Source organism: Maniola jurtina, chromosome 3, assembly GCF_905333055.1.
Source record: "Maniola jurtina chromosome 3, ilManJurt1.1, whole genome shotgun sequence".
In the NCBI taxonomy this organism is placed as follows: domain Eukaryota; kingdom Metazoa; phylum Arthropoda; class Insecta; order Lepidoptera; family Nymphalidae; genus Maniola; species Maniola jurtina.
In genome coordinates, this window is record NC_060031.1 from 13,660,398 (window position 1) to 13,677,498 (window position 17,101).

Sequence of the window (17,101 nt, forward strand, 5' to 3'; positions counted from 1 at the left end):
ACATCTAAAGTTGCAACATAGCGGTTTGCCCAGGTCATAGATTAAGGAACAAGCCTGGCTGAGTAGGTATAATTTTGTATAATCCGCGTCTTATATGCCTTGTGTTTTGTTCCTATTGTACTACTGGTTTGCGCAGACTATAGGTACTTAAGTAAGGAGTATTTCTAATCTAACAGAATCTATCTTTCAGTGCTCAGGCACATCGGATGAAGTCGAAGGTTTTTTTTACTTTTTATTCAGATACAAGTTAGCCCTTGACTGCAATCTCACCTGGTGGTAAGTGATTATGCAGTCCCCGAAGGTATAGGGTATTATGAGGACTAGAAACTACTCACCTGCTAGGCAATATTCCTAAAGGCAAGCAGGCACTGTACATGACATAGCCCTCATCCCCGTGCGGTGTCTGCGCGTACAGCCACTGTTGGTTCTTGAACACCGCGTTGACCACCGTGCCTAGAGGCAACGTCAGCTCTCTTTGCAGGTCTTTCTGTGTCTGGTACAGCGTAGTGGGGAAGGCTATGACCACTGGGATGTTGCCCGGGTGATCTATCGTGGCCTGAAAATTGAAGAGTGGAAAAATGTGTAACCCACCATTATAATTAAACCATCGCTGGCCTGACTAAGCACGCATTTCTCTCAGAATGAGAAGGGTATAGGCCATAGTGCAGATTGGGAGACTTCGCACACCTTTGAGAACATCATGGAGAACTCTCAGGCATGCAGGTTTCTATTCACCCGGCCGACTAGTCGACATTGCGTAATGTCTCTTAAAGCAAGTGATATTTAATTGCTTAAAACGCATAAAACTCGAAAATCTGAGGTGTGTGTGCACGGGAGCGAACCTCCGACCTCGGATAGGTAAGCAAAAGCTTGTTGTGCAAGTCTAAATATAATTTTAAATTAATACCTACCTACTTAGTTTTATAGTTATTTAAGAAAATATACGAAATTTGACAAAATTCCCCTTAGCTCTGAAACTAATGGTCTAATTTATATTTCAAATCTATTGCTAAACGTTAATTAAGTATATTTCACGCTAAATCCCTAATTCTGACATGTCCTTTAGTGATCGAGGCATGATAGCTACCTGTAGGTAGGCAGGCTGCATCTAATTAATGATTGCAGGAATTCAAACCCGTGTTTAATTAATGGTTGCAAGTATCGAAACAAAGTTAATCAAACCAGTAGGTAGGTACAGTTGAAGGAGCAGTTATGTAACCATTGATAATAATCAAATTCATTCAATAAACCTGCGTCTGGCGGGAAATCAGGTTTGCTTACAGAAAATGCGATAATTTCAACGTGATGTTTTTAACAAAATTTAGGTATCATCATCATCAGCCTATGGACTGCCACTGTTGGACGTAGTCCCTAAAGAGCACCGCCACACCCGGTCCTCAGCCTTCCTCATCCAGCCACTTCCCGCCAGCCGCTTTATATCGTCGGTCCATCGTGCTGGAGAGCGTCCCACAGTACGCTTGCTTAAACGCGGTCTCCACTCAAGGACTTTCCGGCTCCAACGGCCATCGCGTCTACGACAGGCATGGCCTGCCCACTGCCACTTCAGCTTGCTAATAGTTTGGGCTATGTCAGTGACTCATTTCGGATCCTAAAAGTTAGGTATACCTACAGGGTGTAAAATAAATTGATTATGAAAATCGCGAAAGCAGCAGAAATTGAACTCGCATCTCTCTTGGCTATCGCGGTCTTAGAGTGCTTTTAGACCATTTAGACCACGGTTCTTTCACTGCCAATGAGAGATACCATATACCTACCTAACATAACTAGTTATGAAGAGATCATTAATAGCTGCCAACGAAAATAATACATTATACCTAAGAACTATGATAGCTATTTATTTTAAAAAATTTAAACGTGAACATTATTTTAACAGTGAAATAAGTAGGTATTTGGGTGGTATTTGGTTCCCTCAATTACTATTGTTCACTAAACAAAACATTCACATTCCAATATCAATCATCATTCAAACATTTCACTTTGTCAACTTATAGTGAGTCAAAGGTCAAAGACAAATCGTGGTTATTTGTTTGGTATTATTTTAGTCTCCATCGAAATATCATATTACTTTCACAAAACTTGCTGGTGCAATCTTAGGCATTTAATGTACCTTTGATTTGAAGCATTGACTTATGGGCGTTGTCCAAAGAACTGATCGTTTTCAAAGTTCCGATATTTGGTATATTTGGTTCTCTGTACTTATCTGCGAGTTTATCAGGGGTCGGCAAGTACACTATAGGTTTTCTTAACAGACGCGACAGACGGACAGACAGACAGAAAGCAAAGTGATCCTATAAGGTTCCTTTTGCGGTACGGAACCCTAAAAATGTTTCGAATGCCCATTATTATACGTTATCTATACATATAATAAAATTGTAGAAAAGTGGTGTCTGTACAATGGAAATATATAAAAAAAAGTAGCAGGGGTTGTTATTATATCGATGCCGAACCCGAAATTGTAATAAATTTTTTTTTGTCTGTTTGTCTGTTTGTCTGTTTGTCTGTTTGTCTGTTTGTCTGTTTGTCTGTTTGTCTGTTTGTCTGTGTGTTTGTGCACGCTAATCTCAGAAACGGCTTATTCGATTTAGATACGGTTTTCACTAATATATTGTAGTAAGCTTCACTTAGGATTTAGTGTTTATTTCATGTCAATCGGTTCATAAATAAAAAAGTTATGTCAATTTAAAGAATCACGGCGCCTCGCGCCTGAGCGTCCGTGGCTATATAAAGCGCGAAAAGTCACTATTCCACGCGAACGAAGTCGCGGGCACAGCTAGTGTAATCCTATATGGCAGTTAAAATTGCAGGGATAATCGGTAAGCCCCGAAACGTGAGCTCCGTAATATTACGCCATTAAAAAAATTCGTAAATGATGTTGCTCGAACTGCAATTTATGAGTTCTCCAATTTTGCACCAATTTTTTGCTGTTTACCTACAATCGATTTGAAAAACGTGACTTGAAAAATTCTTGCTGTTGACGTAAGATACTTATTGCTGAATGAGAACGAGTAGGTATCCAGGTACCTCTTTGCTTGCGTATTTACCGACGAAAATGGTGGTGGGAAGTGACTGGATGAGGAAGGCTGAGGTGCGTTGGCACTCATTGGAAAGGCTTGTGTCATCAGTGGTCGTCCACAGGCTGTGTTTTTCTAATCAAAACTCACAGGGAATTTGAAATAGCATCCCATACTGCGCAAATTATAACTAAGAAGAAGAAAAATTTTCTTCGCATTTTACTCACCTAACAAAGTAACTAGTTAGGTAAGTAATTCAAAGTCACTGAATGAAAATAATTGAACAAGTACCTATAAATTAAAAATTTATAACACCCCCGACAAGTGAAGGTTACAGTAACTAGAAAAGAGCTGATAACTTTCAAATGGCTGAACCGATTTTCTTGGATGATAGCTAAGAACACTCTCGATCAAACCACCTTTCAAACAAAAACAAATTAAATTAAAATCGGTTCATTAGTTTAGGAGCTACGATGCCACAGACAGATACACACGTCAAACTTATAACACCCCTCTTTTTGGGTCGAGTTTAGCTTGGCGATCGACCGGTTGAAAAACCGTTGTTAAATTACAACGGATTTAAATAATAACATGGTGGAAATAAGGCACTATCGTTATTATAGCCCGAATTAATGTTATCATTATAACCAAGAATAATGCACATATCGTGACCGTGGAATGATGAACTGTTAACGTTAAGCCACAATACCCTTTTAATTATTTTCTCTTAAGCGTGTAATATCTTCTCTGGAATTTTTTAATCTCTACCAATTAACCCGGCGTTGAACGGTAAAATTGCATAATGCGAAAGGGCATGGTATCGTTACGTGCTAAACCTACGTACAGATACAAAGCAAAGGGCAAGGAGTCAAGTCGGTGAACTTGCAATTTTTTTTTTTTCAAAAAAATATACGTGATGAAAAATCCACGAAGTCGAGAATCGATTTTTCAAGCGCCAAATCTTCTTCCAGGCTGTCTTGACAGGTTTAAGGGTTTTGTAGTTTTATGCTATTCTGTTGAATTTGTTCCTCAGAGTTGTCTAACAATTGAGAAATTAATAAGGGATGGCAAAAACATTTTTCTAGAAGCATACTGCATAGTCAGTAGTCAATGTGCATCTGATAGCACCACACTTACAATCTTACAAAAGCACATAATATAACAATTCCTAATCGGTACAAGAAAAAATCGGTAAATACAAAAAAAATGTTTTGAAAGGCAGGTTTTAAGATTCAACAATTAAACCCACCAACAAAGTATGCTTGCAACAAAGTAGTTAACGCTAAAGAAAAAAGTCCGGAATTCGATTCCCGGTTACATAAAATTATGCTTATTACTAACTACTGAGTTTAAAAAAAATTATTCGTTACCTCGCTAAGAAATGTGTCCAAATCTCGAATATCATATCCAAACTTGCTGCTCCTTTTTCTTCTCCTGTGTCGGTGCCTGTGTTTCCGTCTCACGAACTCCTCAGTCCCAACACTAGAGTCCGAACAAGAGTCCTGGTTGTTAGCGAATTCGTCACACGCACTCTTGAACCTTAGATTATGATAATATTCGTTGCGTCCAACAACTCTTTCTCTTCCTACACATTTACTGTCAAAACTTTTCGTAACCGGTTTGTCGTAAGTAAAGCCTTTTTTTTCTTCTTTCTTTCTGTCAGTTTTGTCCAGGTTTTCTTTCAACACCCACGTGAGGGATATCTTAGACTTGTGCCGGTGGGATAATGGCGTGGAATGCCACACACCCATATCTTCGATTTCCGCGTATTCGACCTCGGACGGGGTGTCGTTAGGTTCGCTCGTTATTTTGCAATTTGCCAGCAGGTCTAGAGCTTCGCATGTTGCAGGGTCCTGGAAAGTAATTTTCATGTCTTTTAATTAACATTAGATTATGTTGTTTCTATGTTATCTATTTATGATTAAAGTTTGTAAGTTTGGATGAGGAAGATAATCTCCGAAACTACGATTTTAAAAATTCTTTCACTGATTAGCTACATTATTACCGAGTGCTAAGAAGGTAGGTATATGTTCTAAGTTATATCACGCGAAGTCGTGGGAAAAAGCTAGTAAGTATATCTATATAAACTGAAATGATATTAATACTTTTAACGGCTTTATATATGTAAATGTACACTGCCTCGGACAATGGATTGCGTACAGAAAAAAAACCCGGTACATATTAACAACTGTTGTGAACCACGATTCTGCAAACAATCTACTTATGATTTATGAACCACTAACTAATAAACTATACCTTTTTTAACCCCCGACCCAAAAAGAGGGGTGTTATAAGTTTGACGTGTGTATCTGTGTATCTGTGTATCTGTGTATCTGTGTATCTGTGTATCTGTGTATCTGTGTATCTGTGTATCTGTGTATCTGTGTATCTGTCTGTGGCCTCGTAGCGCCTAAACGAATGGACCGATTTTAATTTAGTTTTTTTTGTTTGAAAGGTGGCTTGATCGAGAGTGTTCTTAGCTATAATCCAAAAAAATTGGTTCAGCCGTTTGGAAGTTATCAGCTCTTTTCTGGTTTTCTTATTACTTTTATCCCAGGACCACCAGAGGTTACGTATTTTCTGACACAGGAAATATATACGATTGAGTAGTGTTAGTAAGTACTAAGAAAGCAAGCCTAGCCTACGTGCTAGCTTGCTTAGACGGCCAATTTTCAGGTATCTGATAATCAAGGTACATAAAAACATTACTTACCTCACGTAAATTCGCCAAACTGATTTTTACGTATATTTTAGGCAATATCCTTAAAAATATGTCGCCAATACTCCCAGACACTTCCCGCGTCGGCCGTATTGCTTTGCAGACGCTTTAAAGCTCCCAAAATAAGTAATTACTTAACTGCACGTAAATTCTGATGCTCCATTTTTATATATGTCCACCAGACAACTATTTTAAAACCTTTTACAAGAAGACAGACCGATCCAGAGGGCCAATCATCCCCTAAATTCAATTTTAATGCCTCTGTGGGTTTGAGCGCGAGGGCATCATTATCTACGCGCATGAGAATGAGTAAGACATGTATTAGGATATATTGACGTCTCTCTCACTCTCTTATAGTTTATTTATGTCAATTAATTATTAATATTAAAAAAAAAACTGCTAAAAATTAAAAAAATTGGGGAATTTACGTGAGGTAAGTAATGTTTTTATGTACCTTGATTACCTGATACCTGAAAATTGGCCGTCTAAGCAAGCTAGCAGGTCTGTAGGCATGCGTTCTTAGTACATAGTAACACTACTCAATCGTCCACATTTCGTTCATCAGAAAATACGTGACGGCTGGTGGCCCTGGGATCTTTCACTATTGTAACAGAGGTTCCAATTGGCAAATGTCAAGTTGTCAAGATGGACGTTGCCTAGATACATAATTATTTATTTGAAAATAATGTTTTGGAAAACTCCGATACTTTGGATAGTAGGCGCGGAGTTTCTAATTTATAAAATATTATAATCACAGTTAAACGAGAAAACATCAATTCAATTATAATATCCAACAGTCAACCAAAGGCCACGAACAATCAACCCAAACCCAAACCATAGTCAAATTATTTTTAGGGTTCAGTAGGTATCTGTAGAAAAAAAAAAAGATGTTGTATGTAGCCTCGACTGTTGTAGCCGCGTAGGTGTGCATGACACCATTAAATATCGTAGGAAGCGATGACCCTCCGCGCGGCTGAGGTTCCCGCATCGTAGTCGCTTTGTCGCGCAGGTTTGGATGATGCATTAGGCGCACCTTCTTTTTATTTTATCTGCTTGAACTCAGCTTATTTACTTTGACAAAATACGTTTAAAATTCATCACCATCAGGATCAACCCATCGCCGGCTCACTACTGAGCACAAGTCTCCTCTCAGAATGAGAAGCTACCACACTGGCCAAGCACGTATTGGCACACCTCACGCACCTTTGAGTTGAGAGATGCTTGAGAGTTGGCATTATGGCCAACTCTCAAGCATGCAGGTTTCCTGACGGTGTTTTCCTTCACCACTTCGTTGTCTGTCTGTGTGTCATCTTTCAAGAGAATCAAAACTTATAAATTGGGTACTTCCCGTTTACGTAGAATCATGAAAGGCAGGTAGCAATATCTTATAGCCCAAGCACTCTACTCCTGTGGCCCAAGTAAAGAGAAAAATCCGACAACTGAATTGTCATTACATAAAAAAAAACTTGTACGGAACTCTTCATGTGTGAGGCAGACTCGCACTTGACCGGTTTTTGAAAGTTATGTCAAATAAAAATTTGACATGCAATAACAAACAAAATGAAATACAAGCCACTTTTTTCCTTATTTCATCGGGTGAAAGTCGATTTCAATTTAATCGTAGGTATATCTTGAAAAGCGAACTATTATACGACTACGTAAAATGGGTACATTTTTAAAGCAACGACATGTTAGAAACAGATATTTGGTTTGGTCGTGTTAAACTATGTGAGTCATTCAGATAATTCTTGATTTAGTGATGTTCGGTCAAAAATATTTCATGGAACGTATAATTAACATAACATTGATGTTACTTTTGAAGAGATATTAGCTGCCTTATTGGATTTATATTATTATAGAAATTGGGTTTTAGAATGGCACAAATAAACGGTAATTTATGAATAAAGTTTAAAAAGCGTGAAATAAAAATTAAATTAAAAATTTAAAAAACCCCCGACACATAAACCTCTAAAAAGTAAAAAAATAATAGGTAAATATGTATGGGCCCTTTAAGAATAGTATAAATAGTAAAGTTTTATCCAAGCGTTCGTTGCGTCGGGGGACCGCTAAAGACTATTCTTTCTACAACAGATGACTTTCATAGTTTATCATAGGTAGCGGTCCCCTGGCGCAACGAGCGCTTGGATAAAACTTTACTATTTATACTATTCTTAAAGGGCCCATACATATTTACCTATTATTTTTTTACTTTTTAGAGGTTTATGTGTCGGGGGTTTTTTAAATTTTTAATTTAATTTTTATTTAGTTTTATAGCTAAACAATAACTGTCATTAAGTACTGTAAGGAACTAAACACTAGTTGAATACCATATTGCTAGGTGGAGGTAGGTGACTATGCAAATTTTGTCACGATGTTTTCCTTCGAATAAGTAAACTGTAAAGGCAATACCAATTAGTCACATGAGTTGCTGCAGAAAATTTAAATGTGGAACAAAGCTAATTACTAGACAACTGCGGTAGTAGCGACTAACCTAATTATTATAGAGAAAGACCCTGCGAGGGCGAAATCTTCGTCTATATACTAATAAGTAAAATTGAAGTCTCGTGTCTATTTGAACGGGCTAATCTTCTGAATGGCTAAACCTATTTTGACAGGACTTTCATAGACAAGTAGAGGATTAACCAAGGACTGAAAAATGGAGTTGTGTTTTTCTATCTATGTACATTGAAGTCTCCGAGATTTCTGAACCGATTTGTAATTTTTTTTAATCGTTAGGGGAACTTTGCGACATTGTTCCATAAAAAAAATTGGATTCTAACTCCTCAATCCTGATGCTGCAGGCGATCTGACCAATCCACGCGGGCGAAGCTGCGGGCATCAGCTAGTTATTAAATAAAAGCTGAAAGTTTCTCTGCGTACTGTCCCCAACACGGGAGGAACGATGAGCGACTATGAAGTTTAGATCATGAAGGGTTTGGGAGATAACAGGTAACAAAGGTGTAAAAAGTCTTACAACAAAGTGTAAAGCCATCATTGGACCAAAGCCTTTGACTTATTTTCTTTATTAATTACTCGTAGGTAACTTCGATACATACCGGAATCTGCAGTTGGTGGTTCTCACGGTGGATTGCTTCCTCTTCATTTTCCCGATATGGTGGCGGCAAATCTTTGAATGTAATTCCTGTAGGTAATAAAGTTGATACTTCAGACACGGTAATGGATAATATTACCGTGCTTCAGACCTGGCTTGGGTAATGTAGCACACAGAATTCAGAACAAGAATAGAAGTGATAAAGAAGCGTGGGCATATTATCGAGCAGGTGTGCAGTAAAACATTAGTGCATGTTGCTGTAAAAACAGACTACTCGTAAGTATTTTCATAGAGTTATAGTTTAATGTAGAGTGGTAGCCTAGTGGTAAGGACGTCCGCCTCCTATTCGACAGGTCGGGGGTTTGATCCCGGACACGCATCTCTAACTTTTCAGAGTTATGTCTGTTTTAATTCCTTAAAATATCACTTGCTTTAACGGTGGAGGGAAAAATTGTGAAGAAACCTGCGTGCCTGAGAGTTCTCCGTAATGTTCTCAAAGGTGTGTGAAAGGAAAATCCACCTTTGGCCAGCGTGGCGGACTACGGCCTTCTCATTCTGAGAGGAGACTTGTACTCAGTAGTTGGCCGGCAATGCGTTGATCATAATAAAAGACAGTATAAAATTACATACCTAATACTTATTATTTATAATTTAGCAATGTAACGTAGGTACATTAATTAGCATAGCATGATGTGTGATAAATTTATTATGGCAATTTTAGGATGATAATTTTCAATTTTAAAATGGTTGCTAATTTAGTATGTGCGTAAGAAAAGTACCTATACCTAAGTAAAAACAAAGTTCAGCATTTGAAACTACATTTTGTTTTATTTTTTATTTTACGCCTACATAATGGTATTAATATAGAAAATTTCAGAAAATTCAACAAGATTATTCAAGGGGTCGACGAACAAATTCCTGAAAGGCCGAGAATGCATTTGGCAGTTCCTCTGATAATACAAATGTTCATGGACGGCGATAATCACTTAACATCAGGTGGCCCATCTCCTCGTTTGCTCACTATTTTTATTTTAAAAAACAATAATTCCACATTAGGAATTCCAAATTAAATTAAATTACCTCTGAAATAAACTGCATTTAAACACTGTAAACTACACAAACACTTAAGTTTGGGAGTTCTATTATTATCACTATTTTTTGTCTCACAGTTTCCCGAAAGCAACTACAAATTATCGAGTCGATAACGTACCCGGACCAGTGTCCAGCCACCACAAGTTCGCGCCACTGACTGGCATGCCAGCGCGGCTAGCCATCAAAGCGTTCGCCAGCGCGTAAGCCACGGCCTACAGAGTGTAGAGCCTCCCGAAAGTAAAAGCGTCAAACAAACGACATCAACGCGCTCGTAGCTGCTCTGATTTGCGTTGCTTTTTATCCCTTTTTTTAAAATTTAACATTTTAGATATTTTTTTAATGAAAATCACACTAATCACACTTAATATTATAAAGGCGAAAGTTTGTATGTGTGTGTGTGTGTATGTTTGTTACTCCTTCACGCAAAAACCACTGGACAGATTTGGCTGAAATTTGGAATGGATATAGATAATATCCTGGATTAGCATATAGGCTACTTTTTATCCCGGAAAATCAAAGAGTTCCCACGGGATTTCGAAAAACCTAAATCCACGCGGGCGAAGTCGCGGGCATCCGCTAGTATTACAATAAAACTTAAAGCTAGCCTTTTCTAATTACTATACAAATCATGCCCGCGTGGAATGAAGCCAAGAATACTGGCTGCATTTCCACGCTGGACAGCCAGGCTGATCCGTTGCGTAAAAAATGAGTTGGCCCTTCTGTTTCCCGATGAGGCTATTAAACGCGGGGAAATGTCTCGTAAAATTTTAGATTGTGCTATTATCAATTAACTATTGGTTTATTCCTAAATAATTATGTATACTTACCGCGCGAAACGATTTGCTTATTTTACTTGTTACTACTTTACCTATATTTTTTCTATGGAATAATAGAGTGATTAGCACTGGAATTCATAGCCAAGATAGAGGCTTTTTTAGGGATCCATTCAAATGACCTGTGTCATATTCAATCTGCATACATGCCTACATTGCAGTTTGAATACGACACTTGACTCCAGTATAACTGGTATTTGACAAATAAAACCTACAGCTTTTGCCGTTTTTGATTATTAGGTATATTATTTGAGTCAAACTCCAGAATCCATAATTCATATATGTATTTTCAAAAAAATTGCTCTGACAATAAAGTAGTTTTCAAGGAAATCACATTTCCTGCGTTCAATATTTTTGTGAATGACGAATAATTGAAGGCTAGATAATAAGATATCTACCGAAACTAAATATAGGACTAGGTAGATACCTACGAGTAGGTATAAGGTTCATGAATGAGCTAACACAAAACTATACTAAAAACTTAAGCGTTTGTTGCATTAGTAAATTGACGAGGCTATCAGGCTATCTTCATAAAAATATTCGAAGCCATATTAGTACGGTTCGCCCATTAACCGTGCGAAGGAATTTCAGTACATTCTCACGGGGCTATACGCACGCAGGGCCGCAGGACACGCTTCTTTAGCGGCCCTGGACAGACAGAGCGCGAGGCAGCAGCAAGGCGTAGTATGCTTACAATTACACCTTGTCACACTGAACGCGTCGTGTACGATTTGTAACACAAGAACAATGGTGTTGATTCAGGAAAAGCTGTACAAATCATCATTACTTTTTAACCCCCGACCCAAAAAGAGGGGTGTTATAAGTTTGACGTGTGTATCTGTGTATCTGTGTATCTGTGTATCTGTGTATCTGTGTATCTGTGTATCTGTGTATCTGTGTATCTGTGTATCTGTGTATCTGTCTGTGGCCTCGTAGCGCCTAAACGAATGGACCGATTTTAATTTAGTTTTTTTTGTTTGAAAGGTGGCTTGATCGAGAGTGTTCTTAGCTATAATCCAAAAAAATTGGTTCAGCCGTTTGGAAGTTATCAGCTCTTTTCTGGTTTTCTTATTACTTTTATCCCAGGACCACCAGAGGTTACGTATTTTCTGACACAGGAAATATATACGATTGAGTAGTGTTAGTAAGTACTAAGAAAGCAAGCCTAGCCTACGTGCTAGCTTGCTTAGACGGCCAATTTTCAGGTATCTGATAATCAAGGTACATAAAAACATTACTTACCTCACGTAAATTCGCCAAACTGATTTTTACGTATATTTTAGGCAATATCCTTAAAAATATGTCGCCAATACTCCCAGACACTTCCCGCGTCGGCCGTATTGCTTTGCAGACGCTTTAAAGCTCCCAAAATAAGTAATTACTTAACTGCACGTAAATTCTGATGCTCCATTTTTATATATGTCCACCAGACAACTATTTTAAAACCTTTTACAAGAAGACAGACCGATCCAGAGGGCCAATCATCCCCTAAATTCAATTTTAATGCCTCTGTGGGTTTGAGCGCGAGGGCATCATTATCTACGCGCATGAGAATGAGTAAGACATGTATTAGGATATATTGACGTCTCTCTCACTCTCTTATAGTTTATTTATGTCAATTAATTATTAATATTAAAAAAAAAACTGCTAAAAATTAAAAAAATTGGGGAATTTACGTGAGGTAAGTAATGTTTTTATGTACCTTGATTACCTGATACCTGAAAATTGGCCGTCTAAGCAAGCTAGCAGGTCTGTAGGCATGCGTTCTTAGTACATAGTAACACTACTCAATCGTCCACATTTCGTTCATCAGAAAATACGTGACGGCTGGTGGCCCTGGGATCTTTCACTATTGTAACAGAGGTTCCAATTGGCAAATGTCAAGTTGTCAAGATGGACGTTGCCTAGATACATAATTATTTATTTGAAAATAATGTTTTGGAAAACTCCGATACTTTGGATAGTAGGCGCGGAGTTTCTAATTTATAAAATATTATAATCACAGTTAAACGAGAAAACATCAATTCAATTATAATATCCAACAGTCAACCAAAGGCCACGAACAATCAACCCAAACCCAAACCATAGTCAAATTATTTTTAGGGTTCAGTAGGTATCTGTAGAAAAAAAAAAAGATGTTGTATGTAGCCTCGACTGTTGTAGCCGCGTAGGTGTGCATGACACCATTAAATATCGTAGGAAGCGATGACCCTCCGCGCGGCTGAGGTTCCCGCATCGTAGTCGCTTTGTCGCGCAGGTTTGGATGATGCATTAGGCGCACCTTCTTTTTATTTTATCTGCTTGAACTCAGCTTATTTACTTTGACAAAATACGTTTAAAATTCATCACCATCAGGATCAACCCATCGCCGGCTCACTACTGAGCACAAGTCTCCTCTCAGAATGAGAAGCTACCACACTGGCCAAGCACGTATTGGCACACCTCACGCACCTTTGAGTTGAGAGATGCTTGAGAGTTGGCATTATGGCCAACTCTCAAGCATGCAGGTTTCCTGACGGTGTTTTCCTTCACCACTTCGTTGTCTGTCTGTGTGTCATCTTTCAAGAGAATCAAAACTTATAAATTGGGTACTTCCCGTTTACGTAGAATCATGAAAGGCAGGTAGCAATATCTTATAGCCCAAGCACTCTACTCCTGTGGCCCAAGTAAAGAGAAAAATCCGACAACTGAATTGTCATTACATAAAAAAAAACTTGTACGGAACTCTTCATGTGTGAGGCAGACTCGCACTTGACCGGTTTTTGAAAGTTATGTCAAATAAAAATTTGACATGCAATAACAAACAAAATGAAATACAAGCCACTTTTTTCCTTATTTCATCGGGTGAAAGTCGATTTCAATTTAATCGTAGGTATATCTTGAAAAGCGAACTATTATACGACTACGTAAAATGGGTACATTTTTAAAGCAACGACATGTTAGAAACAGATATTTGGTTTGGTCGTGTTAAACTATGTGAGTCATTCAGATAATTCTTGATTTAGTGATGTTCGGTCAAAAATATTTCATGGAACGTATAATTAACATAACATTGATGTTACTTTTGAAGAGATATTAGCTGCCTTATTGGATTTATATTATTATAGAAATTGGGTTTTAGAATGGCACAAATAAACGGTAATTTATGAATAAAGTTTAAAAAGCGTGAAATAAAAATTAAATTAAAAATTTAAAAAACCCCCGACACATAAACCTCTAAAAAGTAAAAAAATAATAGGTAAATATGTATGGGCCCTTTAAGAATAGTATAAATAGTAAAGTTTTATCCAAGCGTTCGTTGCGTCGGGGGACCGCTAAAGACTATTCTTTCTACAACAGATGACTTTCATAGTTTATCATAGGTAGCGGTCCCCTGGCGCAACGAGCGCTTGGATAAAACTTTACTATTTATACTATTCTTAAAGGGCCCATACATATTTACCTATTATTTTTTTACTTTTTAGAGGTTTATGTGTCGGGGGTTTTTTAAATTTTTAATTTAATTTTTATTGCATCAATTGCTGCGATTGGCTGAATTTATGGTATTCTTGCTGCAACAATGCATTTCAGCCAATAGCGAGAGAGTGCTGGCCAATCAAAGGTTATTGCGATCGTCACATTGTAGCTGTATGAAGCGCGTGATGGTGACGGCGCCTTATTTAGTTATATACTACAGAAAATGTCCAACAAATAACACTCAAGCTCCGAATTTATTTTTTGGCTAACGTTGGTAACCAACCGACATGGCACAATAATCGATCTCAGATCTGTAAGCGGTGAGATGATGGTCTTGGCCGACTAACAGCACGGCGGATGACAGGGGATTGAATATGGAATTAAATAGGATGCGCTGCATGGTGTAAAACTTTCACACAGTTCCTTGTATTATAAATTCAAGAAGCTACTATGTTGCCGCCGCGCGTTGGTGTCGATACGCTTTGTGTGTGTCCAAGGCTTAAGTTTGCCCTGACGCCCTGACGCCCTGAGCCGTCTCTCACGAACACTCATTACGGCAATCGCGGTCTTCGTTTAGACGAACGACCATAACTTTTGATATGAGAGAATTATGGCTCTTATGTTATACCTACGCGTTTATCATATAGCTGGGGTTATTATATTTGCCATAATAATTAAAACTGACTTTAGGCATTTTTATTACTTTGTTGAAAAATAAATTTATTCAGCGATTGGAAGAATAAAATATTGGCAAATAATCAAATCAGACTGCAAAATCGTACCAACCACCAATCTTTGCGGTTTAGAGTACCTTTCCCTGGCGGTAGCCGCGGCTACCGCCAGGGAAAAAATTAAGTGATTTTTTTTTAATAAAAATATTCAAAAAATTAAGTGAATTTTTCTTGATTACCTATGTAGATAATTGATATTTTTGTCGGTGGTGTAAAAGGGGTGAAAAGTTCACCCCGAGGATTCAAGTTTTCCGTGAATCCGTTACTGTCGTAACTTCGTTAACGTTCGTTACTCCGTACTTTCCAGTAATATCTAAACTTCTTCCAGTAATATCATTTTTTCTCTTGCTTCCAGAAATTTTGTTAGAATGCTCCAGTGATATTTCACGGGACATACTTAAGTACCTACCTACTTGTAGATTGATTCTCCACGAGTCATCGTTTTTCAAACATTTGAATATTTAGCACTTTACACTCCTAAATTAGAGACCTGAGGTATTCCACACCTGTGTTTGAAAAGCCTCTTTGTTTCAATGCAATGACTCCTCTCGTAGCTCGTAAGTGATAAATGGAACAGGAGCCCTGAGAAGGTACTTAATAGGGCTCTCTCCGTCACTTACTCCATACAATCGTAGTTCCAATTTCATTTGAAGATTAAGCAACCAAAGTCCATGAAATTTTGCAGACATATTCTAGAAACTAATATCTGTGCCTGTGGTGTTTTAGATTTTTCTAAAAATATGCAGTTTTAAAATTAGAGGGGCTCAAAGATTTGTATGTGAATTTTTGAGACCGCGTAACTTTGAAACAGAATATTTTAACAGAAATCTGGAAAACTACAGGCATTCTATATATATACTATATACATATTAGTTTCTAGAATATGTCTGCAAAATTTCATGGACTTTGGTTGGTTAATATTCAAATGAAATCGGAACTACGTTTGTATGAAGCGAGTGACGGAGAGACCCCTCTTAAATATTGGACATAAGCTTTTCCCGCGACTATGCTGAGTGAGCTATTCTCGTTCTACACCGAATACAGTAAAGTTAAAAGAAATAGATTATAGAAACAATAACACATTTCCACAGAGATCTGAATTAATTATCTAATTATTCGATATACCTACGCGTAATTCTGGATTGTGTACTAGAAATCTACGTTAAAGGCAAAAAGTAAATGAAATATTGATTAAGTTTTAAATTTTTCTGAACTGGGTAAAAAATATATTATTCGAGCTATTTTGTTATTATTGCTGAGCATTCTTTTATTAGGAGTTTCTGCTGGTTAAAACTTTTTCTCAGAACAAGCCCAATAACACTACCTAGGTATGTTCCTCGAAATCGGAAAGTAACACCGCGAACGTCGGTTACCCGCAAGATTTCGATACGCGGATATTTTGGTTAGATGATTCTACCCAGTTCACCGGTTTTACGCTTTTTTGCGCTTCTGTAACGTTTTTTAAATCAAATTACACCTCACAAACAGGTCACCTCTGTAACAAAATAATGCTAGTTTTATGCTACATACAGTGCATAGTAAGCTTTGGCATATTTATCCAATTATTTTATTTTAAGATAATCTTAAAATTAAGGAAACTCCATGAGAATTATTTTTTGTCCTCACAGAATTTATAAGTAATTTTAACTATTACCTACCTACTTCACGGGTTTTAAAACTAATTACATTCTTAGGTATCTAGTTGAGTCTAGATTAAATTTAAGTATTTGGTTACCAAAATGCCTACCTAGAGGCTGAATAACAAGTGATAACTTATAATACAAGAGTAAATTGAAAATTTATAACACCCCCGACAAGTGAAGGTTACTACTTAACTAGAAAAGAGCTGATAACTTTGAAACGGCTGAACCGATTTTCTTGGATTATAGCTAAGAACACTCTCGATCAAGCTGCCTTCTAAACAAAAAAAACTAAATTAAAATCGGTTCATTAGTTTAGGAGCTACAATGCCACAAACAGATACACAGATACACACGTCAAACTTATAACACCCCTCTTTTTGGGTTGGGGGTTAAAAATTGAGAGTAGCACGTTACATACATACGAATAAGTACTTATAGTTGAATTAAGACTTATACAGAAATACAATATAAATTAAACTTTGAAATCAAAGAGTTAAGTAAATAGTAGTAAAAAGTTATAGTTTAGTGCAGAGTATTAAGGAA

General features: G+C 37.4%; 1 protein-coding gene across 1 annotated transcript in view; it reads right to left on the minus strand.

The window, feature by feature from the left end:
* The window catches only part of LOC123880974, a 29,797-nt gene that overhangs the window by 1,059 nt on the left and 11,637 nt on the right, over positions 1–17,101 (minus strand). The window contains exons 2-4 of the mRNA XM_045929432.1: positions 8,808–8,893; positions 4,403–4,885; positions 336–556 (exon numbers count right to left, since the gene is read on the minus strand). Coding sequence (XP_045785388.1) covers positions 336–556; positions 4,403–4,885; positions 8,808–8,893 — 790 coding nt within the window. The remainder of the gene's footprint in view (positions 1–335; positions 557–4,402; positions 4,886–8,807; positions 8,894–17,101) is intronic.